Source organism: Abramis brama (genome assembly GCF_963993115.1).
Source record: "Abramis brama genome assembly, chromosome: 19".
Taxonomy (NCBI): Eukaryota; Metazoa; Chordata; class Actinopteri; order Cypriniformes; family Leuciscidae; genus Abramis; species Abramis brama.
This window is the reverse complement of record NC_139981.1, coordinates 16,113,917-16,138,270: the sequence shown is the minus strand read 5'-3', so window position 1 is coordinate 16,138,270 and position 24,354 is coordinate 16,113,917. Positions and strand designations below refer to the sequence as shown.

The 24,354-nt window shown below is 38.7% G+C and overlaps 1 protein-coding gene across 1 annotated transcript; it reads right to left on the bottom strand.

The window, feature by feature from the left end:
- Window positions 1–104: 104 nt before the first annotated feature.
- On the bottom strand, window positions 105–23,825 carry ogdhl (oxoglutarate dehydrogenase L). Its single transcript, XM_084092807.1, has 23 exons — window positions 23,649–23,825; window positions 22,659–22,872; window positions 21,387–21,554; window positions 20,486–20,588; window positions 15,731–15,846; window positions 15,328–15,482; window positions 14,976–15,122; window positions 14,799–14,889; window positions 14,524–14,703; window positions 14,243–14,371; window positions 13,943–14,122; window positions 12,876–13,028; window positions 12,135–12,237; window positions 10,985–11,113; window positions 9,114–9,264; window positions 5,877–6,004; window positions 5,455–5,633; window positions 4,620–4,691; window positions 4,030–4,155; window positions 1,314–1,386; window positions 1,049–1,212; window positions 812–963; window positions 105–726 (listed from the first exon to the last, which is right to left on the bottom strand). The coding sequence occupies exons 2-23, from the start codon at window positions 22,860–22,862 to the stop codon at window positions 603–605; spliced, it is 3,027 nt and encodes a 1,008-aa protein (XP_083948933.1). The 5' UTR covers window positions 22,863–22,872; window positions 23,649–23,825; the 3' UTR covers window positions 105–602.
- Window positions 23,826–24,354: the final 529 nt, after the last annotated feature.

The window sequence follows — 24,354 nt, the reverse complement described above, 5'->3', positions numbered from 1 at the left end:
AGTGTATGTACAAGTTTTAGTATAGCTAAATTACACTACAAAAGCAGTTTGCGGACAGTAAGATTACACAGAAAAAACAATGCATCAGATACTTGTGCTTATTTGATTTAAGTAATTGTTTTATTTACCTCCTTATATTTGTTTCCCAGTGTGTATAGCATTTCAAAGTTGTCACAGACATGTTGACGTTATAAATGTCCTCATTCCCATAAGTCTTCAACACCACAAGAACCCTAAAGTCTAAAAAGGAAGCATATTTTGTGGAAGCTACAGAGAATATCACCACTGCCACAGAGAATATTGTTACTTGTCTACATGCCATCTGTTTGATGTCTCAGGATGAAGCCAAGTGTGACAGTTATGGAAGACAAAAAAATAAATAAGAATACAGATTACTTAAGACGGATAAATGATTTCTGATGCAAATCTACGGCTAAATCTACAGAATGAGTACACAAATGTCTATTTGCTGTCCTGTGCTCTATTTTTCAATATAATTCAACAATTTGACATAATTTGGCAACATGAAAATCACCTTGTCTAATAAATTGTGCGTTGATACCAGTTATATTTAATTTTAAAGGCCAATTTCCACAACAGCATCAAAAACTCCTGCCCTTGAATGCCTCAAGGTTAAACGCAGTGTCCAAGAACCTCTTCAGCTCAGCCAGATGAGTGAATTTGTTTCCTGTGGCAGGGGCTGCAGCAGGGTCACGGCCAACATACCTAAAAGTGAGTGTGAATATTTTTTATTTGGTGCGTGTAAGTTTGTTTAGGCTACACCAAAAATGTAGCTTAAAAAGAGACTCACCATATTGGATTCTTATGGTGCACTGTGAGGAAACGTGGCCTTACGTAGTCATAGTAGCCCATGTTCTTGTGCTCCTCTTGACACCATATGAGTTCAGCATTGCTGTACTTCTCAACCTCAGCCTTGATGAGGTCAAAAGGGAATGGTGATATCTAAGAGGAAAGAATGTACTTGATTGTGAATAAAGGAATTTTTGCAATGCCATTTTACTTAAAATCAAGAAACTATAATGGCAACCTGCTCCAATCTGACGATTGCAACGTCCTCCTCCAACTGAAGCTGTTTCCTTTCTTTTGCCAGCTCATAGTACACTTTTCCAGTGCAGAAGATGACCCTTTTGACTTTTTCTGGGTTTTCCGATGCAGGACTGTTATCTGGAATTATTCTTAGGAAATTTGTCCCTGCAATATGAGTAAATTAAGATACAGCCACATGTTAAACACTAAAAGCTGGACAGAGCATAAAAAGCTTGGTGCAATATTTCTGTACCAGAATTTTGTACCTGTGATCATCTCATCAAAACTGGAACGGGCCTCTGGCAGCCTCAGTAAAGACTTTGGTGTGAAAATGATCAGCTGAATAAAAATATGAAAATGTGGTCAGTCAAATAAAGGCAAACTGTACTTGATTCATTGCATTTAGGAACTTTTGAAACTTCAATCTAGGCTGGGGAATACAAAAATAGTAATATAACACAGCTGTGAAATCAAGCAAAACAGTAAATTAAGAGCAGTTTCATACAAAACAAACAATATCATCCCCAGACGCTCTCAGTTTAATTTACTCAGGAAGAGATTTTCTCATGCTCCACAAACCTCTGCATTTCTCCACAACAGGGAATCACTTTAGACAATTGCAGTGGCACAGAAGCAAAAAAGGGTTGGGGCATACATTAAACTTTCACATTAAAGTTAAGGCTTAAGTTAATAAAGTCCATCTACCATCACACCAGCTGTGACATTAATCTAATAGCTCAAGTCTATCTAAATCTATAATACCAAATGTGCATTTGTCAAGTCATAAATATAGCCTATGTATTAGAGTTGAACGATTAAGCGTTACAAGATTGCGATCTCGATTCAAACACCCACGCGATCTAATTCCTAAATGACAACCATTCGCCTGTTTCTATTAAACCTTTGACAAAATCACATCGGGACATTCAAATCCGTTCGTGCAGACGCTGAGGCAGACAGAGCAGTTATCGTACAGTATAGGTATGAAACAGTCTTTTCAACCACAAAGTTTTGTTATTTCTATTAATTACAAATATTCATATGGCGATGAAACAACTGCAGCATTATTAGTGAGTCGTTGAATCATTCATTCAAACCGTTTTTTAAACTAATTCAATCAGATTAATTAAACATTTCAAATAGACTGCAGCTATTAACATTTTGTCAGAACCTCTAGTAAATTACACATTTTGTTTAGTTGTCTGTTCAGAGGAGAATCATGTGATGCTCAATTTAACCAGAATCGGACAGCTCTAATATATATATACAGTGAGGAAAATAAGTATTTGAACACCCTGCTATTTTGCAAGTTCTCCCACTTGGAAATCATGGAGGGGTCTGAAATTGTCATCGTAGGTGCATGTCCACTGTCAGAGACATAATCTAAAAAAAAAAAAATCCAGAAATCACAATATATGATTTTTTAACTATTTATTTGTATGATACAGCTGCAAATAAGTATTTGAACACCTGTCTATCAGCTAGAATTCTGACCCTCAAAGACCTGTTAGTCTGCCTTTAAAATGTCCACCTCCACTCCATTTATTATCCTAAATTAGATGCACCTGTTTGAGGTCGTTAGCTGCATAAAGACACCTGTCCACCCCATACAGTCAGTAAGAATCCAACTACTAACATGGCCAAGACCAAAGAGCTGTCCAAAGACACTAGAGACAAAATTGTACACCTCCACAAGGCTGGAAAGGGCTACGGGGAAATTGCCAAGCAGCTTGGTGAAAAAAGGTCCACTGTTGGAGCAATCATTAGAAAATGGAAGAAGCTAAACATGACTGTCAATCTCCCTCGGACTGGGGCTCCATGCAAGATCTCACCTCGTGGGGTCTCAATGATCCTAAGAAAGGTGAGAAATCAGCCCAGAACTACACGGGAGGAGCTGGTCAATGACCTGAAAAGAGCTGGGACCACCGTTTCCAAGGTTACTGTTGGTAATACACTAAGACGTCATGGTTTGAAATCATGCATGGCACGGAAGGTTCCCCTGCTTAAACCAGCACATGTCAAGGCCCGTCTTAAGTTTGCCAATGACCATTTGGATGATCCAGAGGAGTCATGGGAGAAAGTCATGTGGTCAGATGAGACCAAAATAGAACTTTTTGGTCATAATTCCACTAAACGTGTTTGGAGGAAGAAGAATGATGAGTACCATCCCAAGAACACCATCCCTACTGTGAAGCATGGGGGTGGTAGCATCATGCTTTGGGGGTGTTTTTCTGCACATGGGACAGGGCGACTGCACTGTATTAAGGAGAGGATGACCGGGGCCATGTATTGCGAGATTTCGGGGAACAACCTCCTTCCCTCAGTTAGAGAACTGAAGATGGGTCGAGGCTGGGTCTTCCAACATGACAATGACCCGAAGCACACAGCCAGGATAACCAAGGAGTGGCTCTGTAAGAAGCATATCAAGGTTCTGGCGTGGCCTAGCCAGTCTCCAGACCTAAACCCAATAGAGAATCTTTGGAGGGAGCTCAAACTCCGTGTTTCTCAGCGACAGCCCAGAAACCTGACTGATCTAGAGAAGATCTGTGTGGAGGAGTGGGCCAAAATCCCTCCTGCAGTGTGTGCAAACCTGGTGAAAAACTACAGGAAACGTTTGACCTCTGTAATTGCAAACAAAGGCTACTGTACCAAATATTAACATTGATTTTCTCAGGTGTTCAAATACTTATTTGCAGCTGTATCATACAAATAAATAGTTAAAAAATCATACATTGTGATTTCTGGATTTTTTTTTTTAGATTATGTCTCTCACAGTGGACATGCACCTACAATGACAATTTCAGACCCCTCCATGATTTCTAAGTGGGAGAACTTGCAAAATAGCAGGGTGTTCAAATACTTATTTTCCTCACTGTATATATATATATATATATTGACAGAACAATGAATCCACAAAATACACTGAAAAATAATATTGTACATGCTATACTGACACATAGAAAGGAAAAAGGTTGTTCTTACTGGCTTCCTGAATGGTAATAAGATCTGCCTTCTAAGCACATGGAAGTAGCTAGCAGGTGTTGAACAATTGACCACGATCCAATTACAGTCATAGAGCTGCTGGACCTCAAAGTCTCCAGTGAATTCCTTAAAAGAAGTAAATAAAACACAGCTCATTAAAGTGATCTATCATGTAAAAAAAAAAAAAACATAATTTGTCACTGCAAAAAAATTCTGTGATATTTCAGTAGATGTCCATTCTTTTAAAATATTTAACATAATTCATATTATATAGATAGCACAAAGATAGTGTCACCCAAGAAATGTACTCATGAATTCGCAAATAACTTCCTCTGCAAGAAGAGGACAATCATGAATTAATTTTACTTTTGGCTGATTTAGTCAATAGCCCTGTTGATTACGTCTAGTACCATTAGTACCATTCATGTCTCCTGAATGTCTTTATCTATGATGCCCTGCCATTGGGACTGACATACTGCTAGACTAAAAAAACTATATTAAGTATCAAACAAATTGGCAATCAGTGAAGTGTGTCCGTTTCAAACTACCTGTGGCCATCAGTATGAGGCATGACCAGAAAGGCTACTTACGGGATAGCGATCAGGGTCATCCTTGCTCATCTGCAGGAAGCGCTCAGGCCGTGCTGACGAGTGCTCCGGGCCCTGCTCATTAGTGCAAACACACCAGCGCTAATGAGTGTAGGTCTATCAAACGCCACACTAAGCTAAAGAATTATAGCCTCATTTATTGGCTCAGACCCAGCTTGAGTCATCATTATTGATTCTAGTACAGCTATTCTGCTTTTGAGTAAAGGAAAGGATTGAAAAAGATTTTACCCTGTGTTTTATCCCTGCAGGAAATTAGATTCGGTGGTCAATAGGACTGCGATGATCTACATAAATGACTCTTAAAATAACACTTCCTTTGATATGGTCTAGGGCAATAGCAGAAATAAGAAATCTGTTAAATAATATATGATATTTATGCTGCTGTCTTGTGTGTTTTCAATTACATATGCAAGTGGAACAGATTTGCATCTTTTATGTTTAGCAACATACAAGGGTTACACTTTATTTCCATAGTCTACTTTACACATTCTACTAACTATAAGTAACTTATGTCAACTAACTCTCATTGGAGAGTTAGTAGATGGTTAGGTTAGGTTTAGGTTTAGGGTTAGTAGAATAAGTTGACATAGTTGCAAAGTTACTTATAGTCAGTCTGTTGGGGAACCATCCAAATAAAGTGTTAGCTGAAATTAAACAGACAGTCTACTAATATTCAAATGACTGGTAGCTGACATCTAGTTGCAAAGTTACTTATAGTTAGTAGAATGTCTAAATGGAAGTGTTACCTATGTAAGGTCTTCCATGTAATATTATGCCACTTATAATATATAATAGGCCATGCCATCAGTAGACTCACCATTCCCTCCATCCCATGGGGCAACAGTAAAACGATGCCATTGTGACGGACCCACTTGGCCTGGCCTGCAGAGATGAACTGGTCAATGATGCACTGGGCTGTGTTGTGGAAGTCGCCAAACTGAGCCTCCCAGCACACCAAGGCATTAGGACTCGCCATTGCAAAACCAAGCTCAAAACCTAATCAAAATCAGCATGTCAGAATCATTTATACAGTATTTTTTATGTCCAAAGTATTCTAAGTATGTATTTTGCAAGGGGATGTGTCAGTAGAAATTGGGAGAAAACAGCTTGTTCTGTACAGGCTGATCATTTTTGAAGGTAATTTTACAGGTATCAAAAACAGGGAATACCTTGGATGATTCAAATTTCTGTGCACTCTGATTGATAACCAGATGCAAAATGAGCACAGGTGGTTCTTACCCAAAACCCCATATTCAGACAGGGAGCTGTTGCACACAGTGTAGAGAGCCTGGTTCTGCCACAGGTGGTTCATCGGAACGCAGAAGCGCTTATCAACTTCCTGATCATGCAAGACGTGGTGACGGTGACTGCAAAGATGAAATCACAAATTCAAGAAGCACTAAACAGGGCAACAACAAAAAAAGATAACTATTGCTTTATTTCTTTTTTTCTTTCTTTTTTTTTACATATATAAAAATTCATATAAAATATACAGACAATGACACACACATGACGTGTGTGTGTGTGTGTGTGTGTACCGTCACTTTTGATCAATTTACTGTAATCTCAGTTTGGGTTTATTAAGATTTTTATTTATTTATTGTTTTTTTGTAAGACATTAATCCTTTTATTCAGCAATGATGCATTAAACTAGATGTACCGCATGGCGGTACAAAATATGACCGCCGCTCAGGCCTGCACTGGCTTTCCACAAAAATAAATGACGTGGAGCAATTTGGCTGTATTGCGTGTTTATGTATATACCTAAAAAAAGTAGTAGTATGTGCATGTCTGTCTGTGTGTGTGTGTATGTGTGTGTGTTTGTGTATGTGTGTGTCTGTGTGTGTGTGTGTCTGTGCGTGTATGTATGCGTGCGTACTTCTGTGTGCGCGTGTGTGTGTGTCTGTGCATGTGGATTTGTATGTGTGTGTATGGGTGTGTGTCTGTGCGTGTGGATGTCAGTGTGTGTGCATGCTTGCGTTTGTTTGTATTCCTGCATGTGTGTGTGTGACAGTATCATCCTAAACCAGCAACCCTTCGCTCAACACCACCATCTACAGGCCGATGAGTGTACAGTCACTAAATGTGCACATAAATGAATTTATTTTATACCCCCCCATGGATGAAATTCTACAAAACTTAGCATACCCCCAGAGGATGTCAAGTTAATCATACACATGAAATATGGTGCAGTTCTGAACATCTCAACTGAAGATAGGGGCGATTAAAGCAGAATAATATTGCATTTTCATTTTTTATGGGAGGGGCGCAAATCACAAATGAGTGATTATGGGCTAGGTTGATGTGGGCCCTTAAGACCAACATACCATAAAAATTTCTTCATCCTCGGTGCCACGGTTCAGGTAGTTATTTAGGAAAAACTGCATTTTTTGGGTTTGGGGGGGCCCAGCGCGGGGGGGGAGTGGCCCCCGGGGACCAAACGAAATTTTTCCGTAAAAGTCTAGTGGGGCTACATGCCCACCAAATTTCATGTTCCCCGGTGTTTCGGTGTCCCTGGTATCGTTGACGAAAAATTCAATAGATGACGAAAAAAAAAAAAAAAAAAAACTTTGACAATCCCTATATGACCGCTTTCGCTAGCTACGCTAGCGGCGGTCATAATTAAGCTAAAGTCTTTTACATTGTTATAAAAAAAAAAATTCAAACTGTTAATCTAAAATTTCTATTCATCAAAGAATCCTGAAAAAACATGCCATGGTTTAAACAAAAATATTAAGCAGCACAACTGTTTTCAACATTGATAACAGTAAAAACATGTTTCTTGATCACCAATTCAGCATATTAGAATGATTTCTGAAGGGTCATGTGACTAATGTGAGTAATGGCTGCTGAAATTTCAGCTTTGCCATCACAGGAATACAGATTTTAAAATAATAGAAGAGAGTTACAGTATTAAATTGTAAAAATGTTTTAACAATACTGTTTTTACTCTATTTTTGAGTAAAAATCTTACAGACACCAAACTTTTGAACGATAGTGTCTGTGTATAATTTATGTAAAATAAAATAAAACCTACTGACACCTAAATTCTGTGAATTCTGGACGCAGCTTAAGGAATGCCATTTTAAGGAATATTTTCTTAAGCTGTAATGTCAAACCTCAGAACAGAGGCACTCTAAATCTTTATATCCTATCAGTGTGAGAGATCATGGACAGCAGTGGATTTGAGACAGGAGATGTGATATGTTTTGCTGGCTCTCTCTGATGCGATGTTCAAACCAGCCATCAGACCCATTGCGATTAGACAATCTTTAAGTCCTTTAAATATCACAGTAATGATGTCCTGCACAGGCGGTCACGACTTACAATGAGTATATAGACGTTACATAACATTTAGTATTAACCACGTATTTCCCCAACAAACTGGGTGATTCACATTTGACAAATATGGGCTCCTTTCTTAGATAATGTTGTGAAATGGAGAATGTAACCACAAGGAATGTGTTCTGTCTAATTGGGGTCTGTCTGCTCTGCTAATTTAATCACAAATGTAAATCAAAAGTGGCTCTTTAAGCTGAAGTGTCCTGTCCCTGAGGGTTAGCTCTGGAAAAACAGAGAATCTGGGGAGTAAACAGTGCATCAGCTGTGTGTTGGTTTCATCAATCAAGGGACCAGAGCACAGTACTCAGTGCATTCCCAAACACAGCAGACTGAATCAATTACTCATAGCCATTAACTCCCTGAGTAAAAAGCAGAACCAGCAGACTGGAGCACACCAATATGTTCACTCCCAGAGCCTTTGCATGAGAAAAAAGAATATGTGCACCAGCAGACAATCTACTTTGATAAAAAGGCTCATAACACACAGAAGCTCTTTTGCTGACGTCTTTTCACTGGCATTTTTCCTTCATTATGTTCTGCAAAGCATAGAACTGTCCATTGGAGCCCATTGAGATAAAATGTAGAGTCAAAAACTATAAAGTGAACAGTGAGTAATGCCGTTTGTGGTGTGATAAATTCAGCTGCGATGATGTCTCAGAGTTTCATTGATGTGTGTAACCATTTCAAACAAACCTGGCTGGCAAAATTTCTTGCACAAGATAGAAACGAACAGACGTGGGAGTATGTGACTATACTACTGTGGGGTGACATAAAACGTGTTTCCTTCAGAAGCAGTGCCGTGACGGCACCATGTGGGTGTCTCTCTGCCACTCCCAGAGGACTCTATATGTGTGCGACAAGCTGACGTCATTTGTCAATGTGTTGACATTTTAGTTTTAATGGAGCCATAAGGCAGAAAATATATACTTGGTTATTTTTAGCGACAGAAATCTAGAGAGTTAAATAGTAGAAAGTGGTCTGATACATGAAATACATGAATATATGACAACAACGTATGGTCCCCCATAACTACATGTGCAGAACTTTCTTTTTTTGAGTCGTCCATAACTCATAAAAGAGAACAAAAGGGAGTGGTCACCATAGTTTCAAATGGAAATGGACTGAATGTCTTACCTAAATGTTCCTCTTTCCACATCTTGTCCACTGAGTCTCACATGAATATCATCCTTCAGCAAAGAGCCAAAGGCCATGTACTCTGCCAGGGCCCAGTCCACTGTGCGTTTTGAAACCATATCCGCTCTGCCTCGAAGGATACGTGACAAGCCTGAATTAACACAGATACAAAACGTATAGAAAGTCATAGACTTGTACATTTTGTTGTGTGACACTTTGAAAATATTCTATTTTCTAGAAAGGGAAAGTTTGTCAAGACAGACTTTGTTGGCCCTGTTTGATAGATAGATAAGCTAGATAGTAAAAGTTTTCATCTGAAGTCAGTAGGACCAACAGAAAAGTTTAGGAGAAAATACATAAACGGTGTCAGGACAGACTGAACATATGTGTCAAGTTTGGTGAATGTAAAACCCATAAGAAATGAAAAGCAAACCCATAAGAGTAGCTTGGTTTTTCACAATATCCCATTGGAATAAAGCATCATTCTTTGTCAGAAATAAGTTTGCCGGTGGGATGGTTTGATGCTCTGAGGTAGTTGTGCTTAGAGGCAGGCAATAAGCAGAGATTAGCTGGAGGGCTATGGTAGTTCGGGTGATTTAGCAGAATTTAAGGCTGCCAGATTGGAGTCGGCTCTTTAAGTGCAATGGTCCCATAGTGCAACTCCATCAATCCACTATAGCTCCCATGTGTCCGCTGCTCAGTGAAAGAAAATTATGACCCGTGAGGAGCAATGAGACATTCCTATATCAGAAGTGTAAGGATCATCTGTCAGGGCTTTGCTGATGTTCCACACCATTACCACCATCATCCTGCAATGCTTTGATGTCAGTTTCCAGTGTTTTGTCCCTAGTGGTTAAAGCTTAACAGTACATACAGTAAGATATATAACTTGTAAATGCAACATTTTTGTCTCTCTTCGACTATGGTGATATTTTATAAATGCATTCAACCTACCAGTGTCTTCATGCTTTGGACACGGTGTTTCTTGGAGCCTTAAGATTCATCACAAACTTAAAATCTCTCACTCATCACTGTTTGCTGTATTCTCGGGTCGAGTGGTTCTCTCTCTCCATTCGGCATTGGATGCACTGGCATCTTTTTATTTATAAAGCAGTATTAGGACTTCTTCCTCTTATCTGAACACTTACATCCTCCCGAGGTCTGCATATCACCTGCGTTCACAGGATCTGTTTTTATTGACAGTCCCTAAAGCCCGTACTGACTTTGGCAAAAAGGTTTTTAATTTTGCAGCACCATCTGCATGGAATCAGCTTCAAAATGAACTACAGTTGAAGGAGTTGGTCTCACTTTATTCTTTTAAAGGCTATTTAAAGGACCTTGCAGAAAGGCAGTCTGTCTGTCACTGTTTTTAAATTGTTTTAGGACCCAGGTTTTTTATGATGATATTGTTGTTTGAATATGATGAGTGAAAGTGTGTCTATGTATTTGCCTGTAAGTGTCTCTGTATCTATTTGAAACCGCGCTGCTGCCACTTGCCAGGACACTCTTGTAAAAGAGATTTTTAATCTCAAGGAGTTGTTTATCCTGGTTAAATAAAGGTTTGAATTAATATAATCTAGTTGATTTCCATTCGATTTTTAGTTGATGAACTGACTGCTGGTAACAGCCTCTGGGACTCCACAGATAGTTCAAGCAAAAGTGAAAATTATGTTAACCCTCATGTCTTCTTGAAACCTGTATGACTGACCTTATTGTACTCCGTGGAATACAAAAGGCTCTTTTCCAAATACTGATGTCAATAGTTACAAACTCTCAAGCAAAAGATTTTCAGTTTAGAAATTGTGAATTCAACACCGTCACAAACAGATTTCTGAATAAAATGCTTACCAATCAAAATACCTGAAACTCACCACTATGAATGGCAAAGTCCTTTAGAGGGACTGAACTGGCTACTGAACCAATGTGCATGAGCACATCTTCGCTTAGTCCGGTGGGAGGGCAGCTCATGCTCTTTGGTTCTCCATCTGGTTTGAAGAAGTCTTAAACACAAAACAGAGCACATATAAGGGTCTGAATCCATGGCTCTCAATCAGGGAACTGGGGCCCACTAGACTAGGGGGCCTAAATATGGCTTAAAATCATTTAAAATAAGACAAAACAGAAAACAAGCATTAAAATCAGCTAAAACAACTAAAAAGCGTGGAGGAGAGAGAAGCATGAAGAGGGAAGTTAGCTAGAGGAGAGATGTCCTAGACAATGACAACGACTAACGTTAAAAATGTATATTCTTGAGAATTTTGATATGGCCGACACACAACCAAAGAGATGACGTTAACAATAAAGAATAGGAAAAAGGAGTAAAAATTTACATCGGAAAAACGTTCAAAAGGTGGCGAGAACTCTGCCGGCAGAAGGGCTTCCAATCCGAAATTCAGGTGGCTCTGTTTTTGCTGGACAGGTGGGTAAATCCAGTTTGGTTTTTCTAAATGGTTCATGACTGTTTCAGGAAGGGAAGGGAGGGGGGTGGGGGGACAGGATGAGGAGGGGGGTTCGAGCTAGCCTCCGTTTTGTTTGACAATACTTTGAACGTCAACAAGAAGTGACGTCACCCAACATCGCTTAGAGCACCTTCAAAATGCCATAGGCATTTATATAAAGAATAAACATTTTACTAGTTATGCCAAGCTCTAAAATATTTTGTAGAGTAGAAATTGTGAATAAAAAAAAAAATCCTCATCCTTAATGCTTATCCAATACATCACGAATGACTGGAAAATTCATTGGTTAAAAAGAGAGTGAACTCTAAAGAACATTCAGCTCCTAAAACTTCTGAAAGTTAATTAGTTTAGTTTTAATTCCGATTAGTTTAGTTTAATTTACAAAAACTACTGTAGGAGTGCCCATAGATTAAAACAAGTTTTAAACAAGGACTAAGGAGCTTTCGAATACTGTTGTGCACAATGGAGGGCCTTGGAGTCAAAACGGTTGAGAAACACTGGTCTAAATCCATCTTATATTTTCACTGAAACGCCTAGTATCTATAAAGTCCTCAAAATATACCTGGCCACGGAGAGTCAAGCCAGTTGCGGATGTGTAGGATCTTCTCATCTTTAGAGCTGGTATACGCCTCCTCACAGATCTTGTCATATTTAGCAACCTCCTCCTGGAAACAATTCACAGTACAGCACTATCCACTATATTCATCAAAAACCCAGACACATGACACATTTGTGACAAATTATTAATTAATGATTCATGGCACCTATGTGCTACGGCGTAGAGAAAACAGCAAGATTCCAGTCACAATTTATTCTCTAAGTGAAATCCCTAGAGCTATGTCAGCGAGTGAAGAGTGACAGGGATGCAGTTGTAAATAAAACGAGCTGTCGCCGGGCGAGACAAGGTGTCAGCTATCCGCACTGGAGGGATGGTTTGGTCCGACAATCGTGGTTTCTACGGCGACACAAATCTGAGGGTGGTTGGGAGGGGAGGCTATATTTGAGCCCGGGGAATGAAAGCCTGGGTCATCGGGTGAAGTATGAAACGTGTCATAGCCAGAGCAAAAAGACATTGGCTGAGCATCTGAACACAGCCTCCATCAATTGTCAGGAAACAATATACAAACGGCACAGGAAACCCATCGCTCCCTAATAGGCCAGGAAAACAACAGCTGTGGAAAAGATTCTTTAGATGAGTTAAAAAGGTCAATTAGGGTGACCTGTGGGAGGAACAACAGCAGGTGGACATTTTCACATTACATAACGACACAATTATGAGATTTCCATAGAGTGAGACACAAACCTCAAACTCTTGCAGTGTTACAACTCCCTCAGAGATGAGCTTGTCTGCATACTTCTTCAGCACATGTTCCTGTTTGCGGATCTGTTTGTACATGAGGGGTTGAGTAAACATGGGCTCATCCATCTCATTATGTCCAAACCGCCGGTAACACACCTATAAAACACATCAGCAGAATTAGATACATATTCAGTATCATTAATTCAAACAATTTCTATTGTTGTATAAAAAAGACAATCTCATTTTCAAATCTTTCCATTCTTTCTACATCTTTATCAGTTAGGATTGAGAGTTTATTTAATGTATTTTAGGTATAGTTTAAATTGGTTTCATTCCCAGGTAAGGTTTCAAATAAATTTCCTCAGTGTTCAAAATAATTTGCGAGGCTATGCCACACAGAATCCCATGTATTCTTCGCTAATGGCCTCATAGCACGCTATTCCTGAAGGCGATTCATCAAGTAGCTTTCCCTTTCCGAAGTGCCATTCAATGGCGTGTGTTTTTAATCCCAGCTGATGAACGATAAAGACACTGACAGCCAGTAAAAATCCTTCCTATTTTATATTGCATACTTAGAATACTCCTAACGTTATAGTTAACATTAAAGTTTTTGTCATAGTTCATTCTTATTGTGAACTGGTCTTTAGTAGTGAGGACATTTCAGCAAGCTTTTCTGCAGGTCTGTCATGAAATCATTAATGCAACCGATTCATTCAAAAACCTTGATTCATTCAGTAATGTTATGAGCGAGTCATTGTTTTATTCACTCAACCGATTCGTTCAAAAACTCTGATTCATTCCTGACATATGGTTCATTCCTGACTGATCCCACATGACATATTCTGATGTGTTTTTAAATTAGATTTTTTAAACATCGGCCCATGGCCCCCCTGCTGTATCTTCACACTCCCCTGGTTGAAACCCCTAAGTGTAACAGAAAAGATTGTGATTCTGAAACCAGAAAAAATAGATCTTGTGTAATCAAGCATTATAGCAGTCCTAACAAGTGATTTATTTTAAGGTTCAGTGATATTTTAATTACATGTATGATGTGTCTTCACAGTATTTACCAGATCAATCACCACATCTTTGTTGAAAGTGTTTCTCCATTCTACAGCAACCTTGCACACATACATCACAGCCTCTGGGTCATCAGCGTTGACATGGAATATGGGTGCGTTGACCACACGAGCCACATCCGTTGGGTAGGTAGAGGACCGTGCCATTCGGGGATCTGTGGTGAATCCAATCTGGCAACATCAGATAACACTCATCAATCTACAACATATTGAAAGGTTAGGGGTTAAGGTTTTGCAGAAAGCTACTCCTCAAATCGATTCTAATAGGAAAATCTGATGTTTGGTGTTAACCTGATTATTGACTACAACATGGATGGTGCCATGAGTTGTATATGAAGGCAGTTCACTGAGATGGAAGGTTTCATATACGACTCCCTGACCCGCAAATGCAGCGTCACCATGCATGAGAATGGACATCACCTGCAAAGAAAGGAATTGATGGCTTAAAATTGGCTTAAAATCGCTGTTATTGGTTTGGTTCCAACATGCCAAATGATGCAGAAAAAGCAGAATATGTGGTTATGTCTTGCAGTGGTTCATCTTTAAAGATAATCTGAAGATAAAAGTACAACCCTCCTTCCTTCCGTGTCTCCTCTGTAGAACTGCTCTGCCTTAGTCTTGCCCTGAACGACAGGATCTACTGCCTCTAGGTGAGAGGGGTTAGCCATCAGAGACAATGTGATATTCTTATCCGTTTCCCTGTTGATCCGTTCATGGTACATCCCCAAGTGATATTTCACGTCTCCTGAACCCTGGAATAGATTAAAGTGTGAAATGTACATCAGAAGCACAATAAGACAAGATCCGATATGACAAAAGCATCTTTCATCAGATGAAATTATATTACCTCATCTGCAGCCTCAAGTTTGGAATCAAACTGACAGAATATCTGATCCAAATCTTTGCGAACTACGTTGGCCAGGACATTCAGTCGCCCCCTGTTTGAGTCAAAGGTTGTGTTATTATTGCTGGGGTGGATTCATAAAAGCAGGTTGAGATTGGATGGAGCAGGTTTTCAAGGTACCTGTGAGGCATTCCCATAATTACACTCTCTATACCAGCTTCGCTGGACTTGTCAATGATCATCTTCAGGGCAGGGATGAGGACCTCACAGCCTTCCAAACCAAAGCGTTTCTCTGAAGACCATTTGCGAGCAAGAAAGTCCTCAAACCTAGAACATTGAATCATTAACATAGAACATTCTTTGTCACTGTCAGCTTAACTTTGCTAAATTAAGCAATTTAAATGTATATTAATTCTAATACATTTCACACAGACACAACGATGACTTCCAAAACTGTGGGTTAAGCTAAGAAAAAATGAGTCTCTAATAATGAAGCAAAAAACACACATTACATTATTTTAAGGATATGCACCGTGTTGAGCGAACCAGCCTGGCCAGCAAGGTCCTCTTCTCTCTGTCAGAAAATATCATGATTCCTGGAGATTCAAACTTCTGTCGGATCCATTGGCATTGCTCCATATTGTTGATAAACATGAATTCCACTCCAGTGTGTCCACAGTATGATGTCTGGAACATTCCAAGCAGATTCAGTTTACCCTTTCATTTATTAATGCATTCATTTTTGAAGTATAATTAAACATCATCATAATATAAGCGATGAGCTTGTCATATTTACCCAAATTACATCCTTTCAGAATAGCTAGTGAATGTCATATCTGAATCAATCCAGTCACAAAACCAGCTAATGAGAAATGAGGAAGGAGTGTTTCTTCTCAAATACTGGGTGATATCACAGTAATCCAACATCTACCCACCTCAAGTCTGTGTATGATTTCTCTCAGTGGGAGTGTGCTTTCATTTCCCCCAATAAATGTGGTTAGTGGCAACTGAAATGATTTATCGAGATCAGATTCTCCCAAGCCGTACGACTCTAAAAATTAAAAGAGGAGAAGCATATTAAAGAAAAAACGGCAACAACAAAAAAATACTATAATGAAATGAAATATAACCCCCACAATGTTCCTTTTTTCACCATGGTTATGGTTATGGTTCCAACAAATTACTCAACACACAGGTTCCTTTACACTTAACATTTCTTTTAGAATACCATTATTCATTCACACACAAAAAATATTGTGAATATGTTTTTTAAATTACATGTTGTCATATTAACAACCAGTCAGAAAATAGACTGATGTAAGCCTCACATACTTAAAGTATACATCACAATAACTGTTCCCTGTCTGTTTCGAATCGGACATAACTGAAGAATGACTCGCAGCTCAGCTCGGCAGTCAGTTGTGAACTCAAAAATGACTCTGATCTGATTTAAATAGCTTTCTCAAAACATGACCGTTTCATTAAACTTTTCAAACACGACTCATTAAAAAGAACCGGTTCAAAAGAGTCATTCACAATCTGGACCTCACAGCTCATCATGCTGTGGTTGTTGCTTGCAGAAAACACACTAAAACTGCCTTTTCTCTTTTTCCGACAAAGACAGTCTGGAAGTCATTCATTTACAATAGAGAGTAGTACGGGATTTGTGTGGAGTTCCATTCATGTGTATATGCAGAATTTCCGGATGCAATTTTTTTTTGCTTTGGTTGCGTTAAAATATTTAAACTTTTATGGCAAGCACCAGAAAGGATATGATGTATTCTAATCAAAACTCTGAGATTAGTAAATAAAAAAGTGAGAATTACCATATTATTCACTAAAATGTGATTGCGGTTATGAATAATTGTCAAAAATATTTATTGTATAATTGTTAAATAACTCTCTTGAGAGTGCTACATAAAAAAAATGTAACTACTGACTCTGTTACTGATACTGTTGATCACTCCACACTAATTTCTAGGTTGGAGTCATGTGTGGGGATAAAAGGGACAGTCCTCAAGTGGTTTCAGTCTTATTTATCGAACAGAAAGTTTTTGGTCAAGATAGTAGGTAATTTCTCCTCTTCTGTCGCTCACCTCTCCTGTGGCCTCCCACAAAGCTCGATCTTGGCGCCGTCCCTTTTCTCGCTGTACATGCTACCCTTAGGTTCTATTTTAAGAAGACATGGTGTTTCCTTCCATTTTTATGCTGACAATTTTTTTACGATTTTATGCTGCCAAATATATTTACCTATCAAGAGAAATGATCCATCTGCATTAACTTCTCTAATGCTTAGATTAGGTTAAATCTTGGCTTGCTCAAAACTTTTTATCGATTTGAGGAGCTTATCTGCCTTTAGATCTAAGCATGTGCGGAATTTGGATGTCCTTCTAGATGAGCCTTTAAAACTTTACAAACAAATATCTTCGGTAATTGGACCTAGTTTGTCCAAAATGCTGCTGCAAGATTTATTCGCAAAAGTTGTAAATATGATCACATCACTCCAGTTCTAAGAGATCTTCACATGGCTGCCTACTCAGTATAGAATTGACTTTAAGATTATTTTATTTGTACATAAATGTCTGTATAACCATGCTCCTATCTATACCCCTTCCAGAGGCTTAAGATCAAGTGACCAAAACCTCCTTCTAGTTCCACACTCACGACTCAAACGTAGATGGGATCGAGCGTTTTCTGTGGTTGGGCCATGGTTATGGAACAACTTGCCCTTAGAGATCAGACTGTTTTTAAATGTGCTTTATAAATTAATTAAACATGAAACTTGAATTAGCCCTAGAACACCTACTATGTTTTTGTATGTATCAGACATATTGGCGATCATTTATTTTGTGTTTTGTATTTATTATTTACTCATGTTAATATAGTGAATAAGCAGAGGAAACAGGCTGTTTCACAGGCTGTTCATGATATACAACAAAACCGTATAAAGACCCACACAAAGCTTTCTAGATTTGAAATTATTGTAGCAAATCTTAATTTTTTTTGACACATTTTCAACCATTTCAGTCACAGCCTTGGAGCCCTGATATGTCAATCCTAACTAACATTATTACCAATTTGATGGTTAGTTACACCCCTAAACGGTGAAAGAAAACCATGCAATGCAGGCAATCGTGGTAGTTTGCAAATGCATCCTGTAGATAACACTTGGGTCTATCAGTAAGACTGTGTCTCCTCAAGAGAGGAACACACACAAGAGGAGACAGGTGCAAATGTAATTAAAGCCACAGTACAGATAAAGAGGAAAGATGCATCATACCGAAATTAAGAGCCTTCTGGTCCAATACACGCCCTCATTAGCTGCATGAAGTCTATAGGAAAAACTACGACAAAACCTGACCGACACATTGAGAGAGTAGTGAGGTAAAAGAGGCATGTTTTGAGAGGTCTTCTCACTGGCTATTACTCTCTCTTTTTCGATCTGTTGTGAGAACATGTGCTACATCCTTCTACTCTGGCGACACTAAAGGCAATAGGACCCGACAGGAGCAAAGAGAAAGATTTATGGGCCTTTATCTCAGATAACATTAACCTGTGCTTGCGATTGAGTCTGGGGCATAGCTCTCCCTTCTAGCCCCTGTCGCTGTCTGAGACTGGGGAATCTGTAATGGCCAAATGAGGAATTGTTTGCAGACCACTTACACGACTGCACGACTACAGAGCCTAAAAGCAGACACATCCACGCTCTCTCTCCCCCTTTCCATTAATCGAGCTCTATGAGTCACCAAATAACCAAAACGCAAGCACTGGTACTGGCAGTGTTACTAAACTTCATTACAATAATCTTGATCCTTATATAACATGAAGTGCTATCAGCTCTGATTATGAGGTTGGGGAAGCAACTTCCAATGGTCTTCGGAAGCCCTGAGCTAAAATGAAAAGACTGATCTAAAAGATTATATACACATGCAGGAACATCTCAGAAACAGCACGGCATTTGCTTTTATTTGCAGAGAATTCACATATTCTATACATTCAGCATGTTTAATGGTTAATATTTCACATTTTAATGATATGGGGCTCACAATTTGTATTTTGATGAATGGTCTAATAACTGGAAGTCCTCACTTTGCAATGAAAGAGTTTTTTCAGTAGGCTCCAACAATCTAATTTTCCTTTCATAATTAAAATGAGATGTATGCAGCGGATGGGTGCAGCTTTGTTGCTACAGTGACGTATAAACACAGTTGCTGGGGTTGGCAAGGTCAGTCACCAATTACATTAGACACAGCTCCGGTAGCTTGTGCTGGCTCGCAATGCAAGCAAGAACTGTAGTGCTGACGTTACACAAAATAAACAACAAAGATAAAGATTGAAAGTATGTGTAGATAAAATAAAAGACGAAAATATTTTTTGATATTTTTTATAAGCCTGAAGTTTGTGGGTCAATGACATATACTGTAAGAGTGTTGTTGGAAACTCAGAATCGAAGACCAGGAGACTTTGGGATCACGTTCAAGAAGTTATTCTTTATTGAGGACTTCGCGTTGACGTGGCTGCAGTTCTTCCAAAGTCTGACTAAGTGGACGTTCTCATACAGTTTATATACATTTAGGGGCAGGAACCAAAACTTTGTGATGAGACAGGTTTAGGAACCTGTTCTAGACTGAGAGTGCTGCCCATCCTAATCCTCTCAGCATATATATTCAAATGCTGAGACCCGAGTACAGGACTGGCAGGACTCTCTTGCTAAAGTTCAAGTTCAAGTTCTTAGAAATAAACTCTTTGTATTTATGTTGGTTTTATATGATTGATAAAAAACTTTAAACCATTTTCAAGAGAAGTTTCAATTTCATAACTTGCCATTTAATGTCATTTAAAATATTTCATTACAAATATCATGAAATATCACATACACTGCATCACGTTTTTGAGGAGTCGCACCACATGACATTTTACATCCTGAGCTAACCTTGCCTTGTCATAAAAAGCTAAAGGTATGATATTTTAAGAGATTTGATCTTAACACACAGTAATGAGAGTTTGCCTCTCTATATCATTTCCTGTTTTAAGTTTTTTAATGCATGTTTAATATACATCTAAAATATACCCCCCCCCCCCAATATCAATAAGCAATGCAGCAGTGTGTGTGTGTGTGTGTGTGTGTGAGAGAGTGAGTGGGAATTGCATGTTTTATGACTGGACAAAAGAAAATGACATTGTCATGTCATCAAGTCTGTAAAATACAATGTATTTAACAGTAATTAGGAGTTTCTATTCAAAGAGAAGTGTATTATTCAGCAGCTATATACTGTATTGAATGGTGGTGAGGGAGAGGCTAAGGAAACAGAATAATAACAAAAAACACTCATAAGGATGAGCCCCAAGCAAGGAACTAAGTCAGCATTTATCAAACGTCTTCAGAACAAAGAGCCTTCTTTTTTTTAAGTTATGATTTTGGACTTTTTGTGGCTTTATTGGATAGGAAAGTAGAGCATGGGTTAGAGAGAGAGAGGGGAACAGGACTGGCAAAGGACCTCGAGCAGGGAATCGAACTCGGGTCGCCGGAGGCACAGTTGCGTTATATGTCGGCGCGCTAACCGCGAGGCTATCGGCACCAACAAAGATCCTTCTTTAAGTAGGACAGTGAAAGGAAGGAAGTGAGTGTTTGTAAGAATTATGAAGTTAAATATTAGTGGAAAATATGCTAAATGAATAAATAATCTTACCAAGCTTGTCAATTGACGTAATCAGATCTGAGGGAACAAAGGAGTCCAGGTCGGCAGTAAGGATGCCAAGAGGGTCCAGCCTGGCCACATGGTGACCACGTACCTAAAGGGGGTAAAACACAATAATTGAGTGTGATTTGCTCTCTCCATATGCAAAGAAAAGCATGAAAGTACCAGAAGCAAGACTGAGCCAGGAAGTAACTAGCGGATATCTTACCCACATAAATATGAACCAATGTGTCACATGACTAACAAATCTCATAAGGATTCACAATAAGTTAAACATACAATCCCAACAGGCTGGCAAACAGGAGATGGAAAGAAAATGCTGGCTTTGCCAAAAGACAGAATTTAATAAATCCCTACGATACTTCATCTTATTAATTAGAGGAAGCAGGGAAAATGTAACCACCTGTTTTGATTCAAGCAATCTCTTTGATATTTTTATTTTCAAAAGGGAAAAACAGCAAGTCTAATTAGGTTTGAATTAATCACGTGATTTGCATAACTACACAGGGACACTCTAAAATGTACGGATGTACAGGCGCGTCTTTGATTTGTTGCAGTCCAGTGCTAGTGAATGGATTAATTTATAAAAATAATTTATTGTGTATTAGATTCTCTCAATTGAAAAATCTCCCCTGTAATTCTGTCTCTGATTCTCTGTCCAAAGAATGACAACTATGAAGATAATGATAACTATATTAGCATGTGTGCTGAAGTTATGTCATCTGGTGCTTTAAATGCTCAAGCTCTTTAAAGTCGGGTGGATTCTGATTAGAAAAAATCATTTTGAAAGTGATTTCAGTGATATCGTTGGCGTATAACCTACGGTTATGGTTATCGTTATAGTTCTCGTTCTTGATGCGAACGGGCCTTAACCCAGAGCTACTCACTTTACCTGATAGGCTCTGATAAGAGTGTGGACGGCCAAATGATCCTCCACCACCTTCTGTGACATGGCAGGTGTCTGAGACTGGCCTCTTCCCTGGAGCAGCGCAGACAGACGCTTCTCTCCAGACTCCTCTGAACTGCTGGCTTGGGCGTTACGGAAGTATGCATCCCAGGACTGTTGAAAATATAACAAGTTACATATTTCAAAAGGTCAAATCTTTTTCAAAAAGTTTAAGGATTTTCTGATGTTAAAAAGATAATTATTCTCTCTCTATTGCCATTTCAATTCCATATGACTGTGGAACTCAAAAGGAGACATTCAGCAAAATGTCTAAGCTGTTTATTTTCTCCAGTCCCCATCCACTTTTATTCTGCTAAATACCACATCTTGTGTTCCATGCAAGAAATATTACATGAGAGTATTTAAATGATTGACAAGGTAATGAGTTTGATTCTCAGGGAATGCATGAACTGATCAAACGTTATTCAGAGCAGCGCCATGACAGATATGAAAGTGAGGTTGTGTGGGATCAATGGCATCAACTGTAAAAAGCTGAAGCTCCTAGATCACTCATAATTTTCTGCAGCTCATAATTTCTGGAGTTTATTGTCTACTGAAAGTTCTTGGAAAGATATTTTTGCAACGTTTTGTCAGCAGAACAATTCAAAAACACATTAAATAACAGTTCAGAAGAGATTTATGTCTATCCCTCAAAGCCTCGGTTTCATTACCGTTAAAAATCAAAGATGGCGCTGCTGTAAATAAGGTCTATAGCCAGAATGCAGTGTAAGTTGCTTTGGATGAAAGTGCATACAAATGCATAAATGTAAATCAGGGTTATTATTACTTGAAATAAGAAAAACATTAACTGAAAATTAACTTATTTCAGCTATATTTGCCAACATTTCTCATTTTCAAGTACTAAAATAACAAACTAAATATCTAAAACTTAACTAAAACTATATTATATAGATATATTTAAAAAACAAAAAAACAACAAAATTACTTCTAACCAAAATTAAAACTAACTTATTTTTTTTAAATGTAATTATAGACAAAATATTACAAAATATTAACAAAAACTATAGTAGTATATCAGTGACACTAAAATAACACTGATGCAAATGTGAAAGTATTTAAATGAGCATAGGGGTTTACAGATTAGGAACATAATAAAATTAATGATAGCATTGCAGTGCTCTTATATTAATAGAAAGCACACTCCGTTTCTGAACTGGGACAGAGTTTTAGTGTCTTCAGTATAGATGTTCACTGCACCTCATGAACGTTTTTGTGATCCTCCAGCCAAGCGTAGTACATCTCTACGACATAGCTAGAGCTGCAGGCCGCCAATGAAGGCTCAGGAGCCCCGCTGGAACAGTTACGGCGTGGGTCAAAAACTCGCTTCCCTGTCCCCACGTACCCCATCATCCATTGGCTCCTGCTTCTTAGAGCACCAGCCAGGGACCTTAGGTGACTCATGTCTGCAGACCTTCATAAATAGGAAACGGCAAGGTATTATGGCAGACTTAATCAGAGCTGTTCTCAGAAGTTCCTGAGAATGTTTGAAACATTTTTAAAATCAGAAAATGTGTTTGAGTGATTTAACCCTGAAAACACCAATACAAATCTAGATAGTGCTGCCTGGTCTAACCGCCCAGTTGATGTTCACCAATGTTTGGCGGGTTAAGCTAGTGATGAGCATGGGTCTTCAATTAAAGATGGTCAAACAATGTGATCCTTCTGGTTTAGAATTTAACCAGGCCAGTGTTATGTTGTTGTGGGGTGACTGACTCACTTCATGTAGCCTACAATAATAAAAATTTCATGTGATAGCCTATTTTCCAAAAATGACTATTTATAGGCTACTTTACATTTAAAACTTAATTCATTAAAAAGGCACCTTTAAAAATATCCTCGTTGATGCCGCAAGTGTTCTTGTGGATAACCATAACCATTGCGCTGTTAAAATGCTCTATATCAGTGCTTCAAGGCTAGCTACCGGCGGTTCATAAAAGGCTTTTAAATAGAGCTCGTCCTTCATCTCCACCCATTCAATGACAAATTGATTTGAACGATGAAAAATCCCGTTGTCAAAACCACTTCCAATAGCCTACATTTATGCGATGCAAATATATGAGCGAACAGTCGTATGCATCGATTGGGCGATTGGTTACAGCTGTTACCCATCCATATGTTTCCATTCGCTCGACACACGCGACGGAGACCACGTAGCTTCATCTCTACGTCATAACAAACAAATTTCACCTTGAGCTGCGCGCAGATGAAGATGGTCCGGTTGAGATCAGACGCGGTCTGTCGTGATTCAGTTTCTTTTCTGTCCTATAATCTCTCCAACGTCAAATCTGTCCCATAATCCGCAAGTGCTGAATGCGGCGCTGCAGTTGGTCACTTTCAGCTCTAAACTGCAGCATCTAAAATAACAGCAGGTTTAGAGTTCATGTAGGCTATCATTTATTTGACGTTTTATCTTTGTACAGTTTTTCTGTCATACTGCAATTTATATTGCCATGAACAAGGCTACTTCACACCTATTTGTATCATATATGTATCCAGTTCAGAACAATTGCGTATATGGACACAATAAATAATGCACTATAAAGCAACATGTGCTGTGATGCCTGTAGGTTTCAGATATATAACCCTGCATATCAGAGTTGGGTACCAATCAGAATTTATTTGAGAATGCATTTGAAATTGCTGAATTTGAATGGTAGATGTAGAGTTTAAATTAAAGTGTACATTTTGTGTAAACATTTTATAAAATGTAAATTCGTTCCCCACACTTTTTCATTGGGCAAGTGTATTCACGACAGGTTGAGGTTTTCGCGGGCCAATGTGTAGTATACATCCAGATTTAAAATTCAAAGAGAGTCTAAGAGTCAAAGCACTTATTTTCAGTCTTTTTTTTTATTCGTAATGTCTTTTCTCTTCACATGTGACCCAGGATCAC

What these genes read in the sequence shown, in the direction of transcription:
- ogdhl (XM_084092807.1), bottom strand. Translation starts at nt 22,862, where the DNA reads ATGAGTCACCTAAGGTCCCTGGCTGGTGCTCTAAGAAGCAGGAGCCAA. An exon ending in AGGCTGGTTCGCTCAACACG is followed by an intron (nt 15,123 to 15,327) that starts GTGCATATCCTT and finishes TCAATGTTCTAG; the next exon opens with GTTTGAGGACTTTCTTGCTC. An exon ending in ATGTTGTAGTCAATAATCAG is followed by an intron (nt 14,123 to 14,242) that starts GTTAACACCAAA and finishes TGATGTTGCCAG; the next exon opens with ATTGGATTCACCACAGATCC.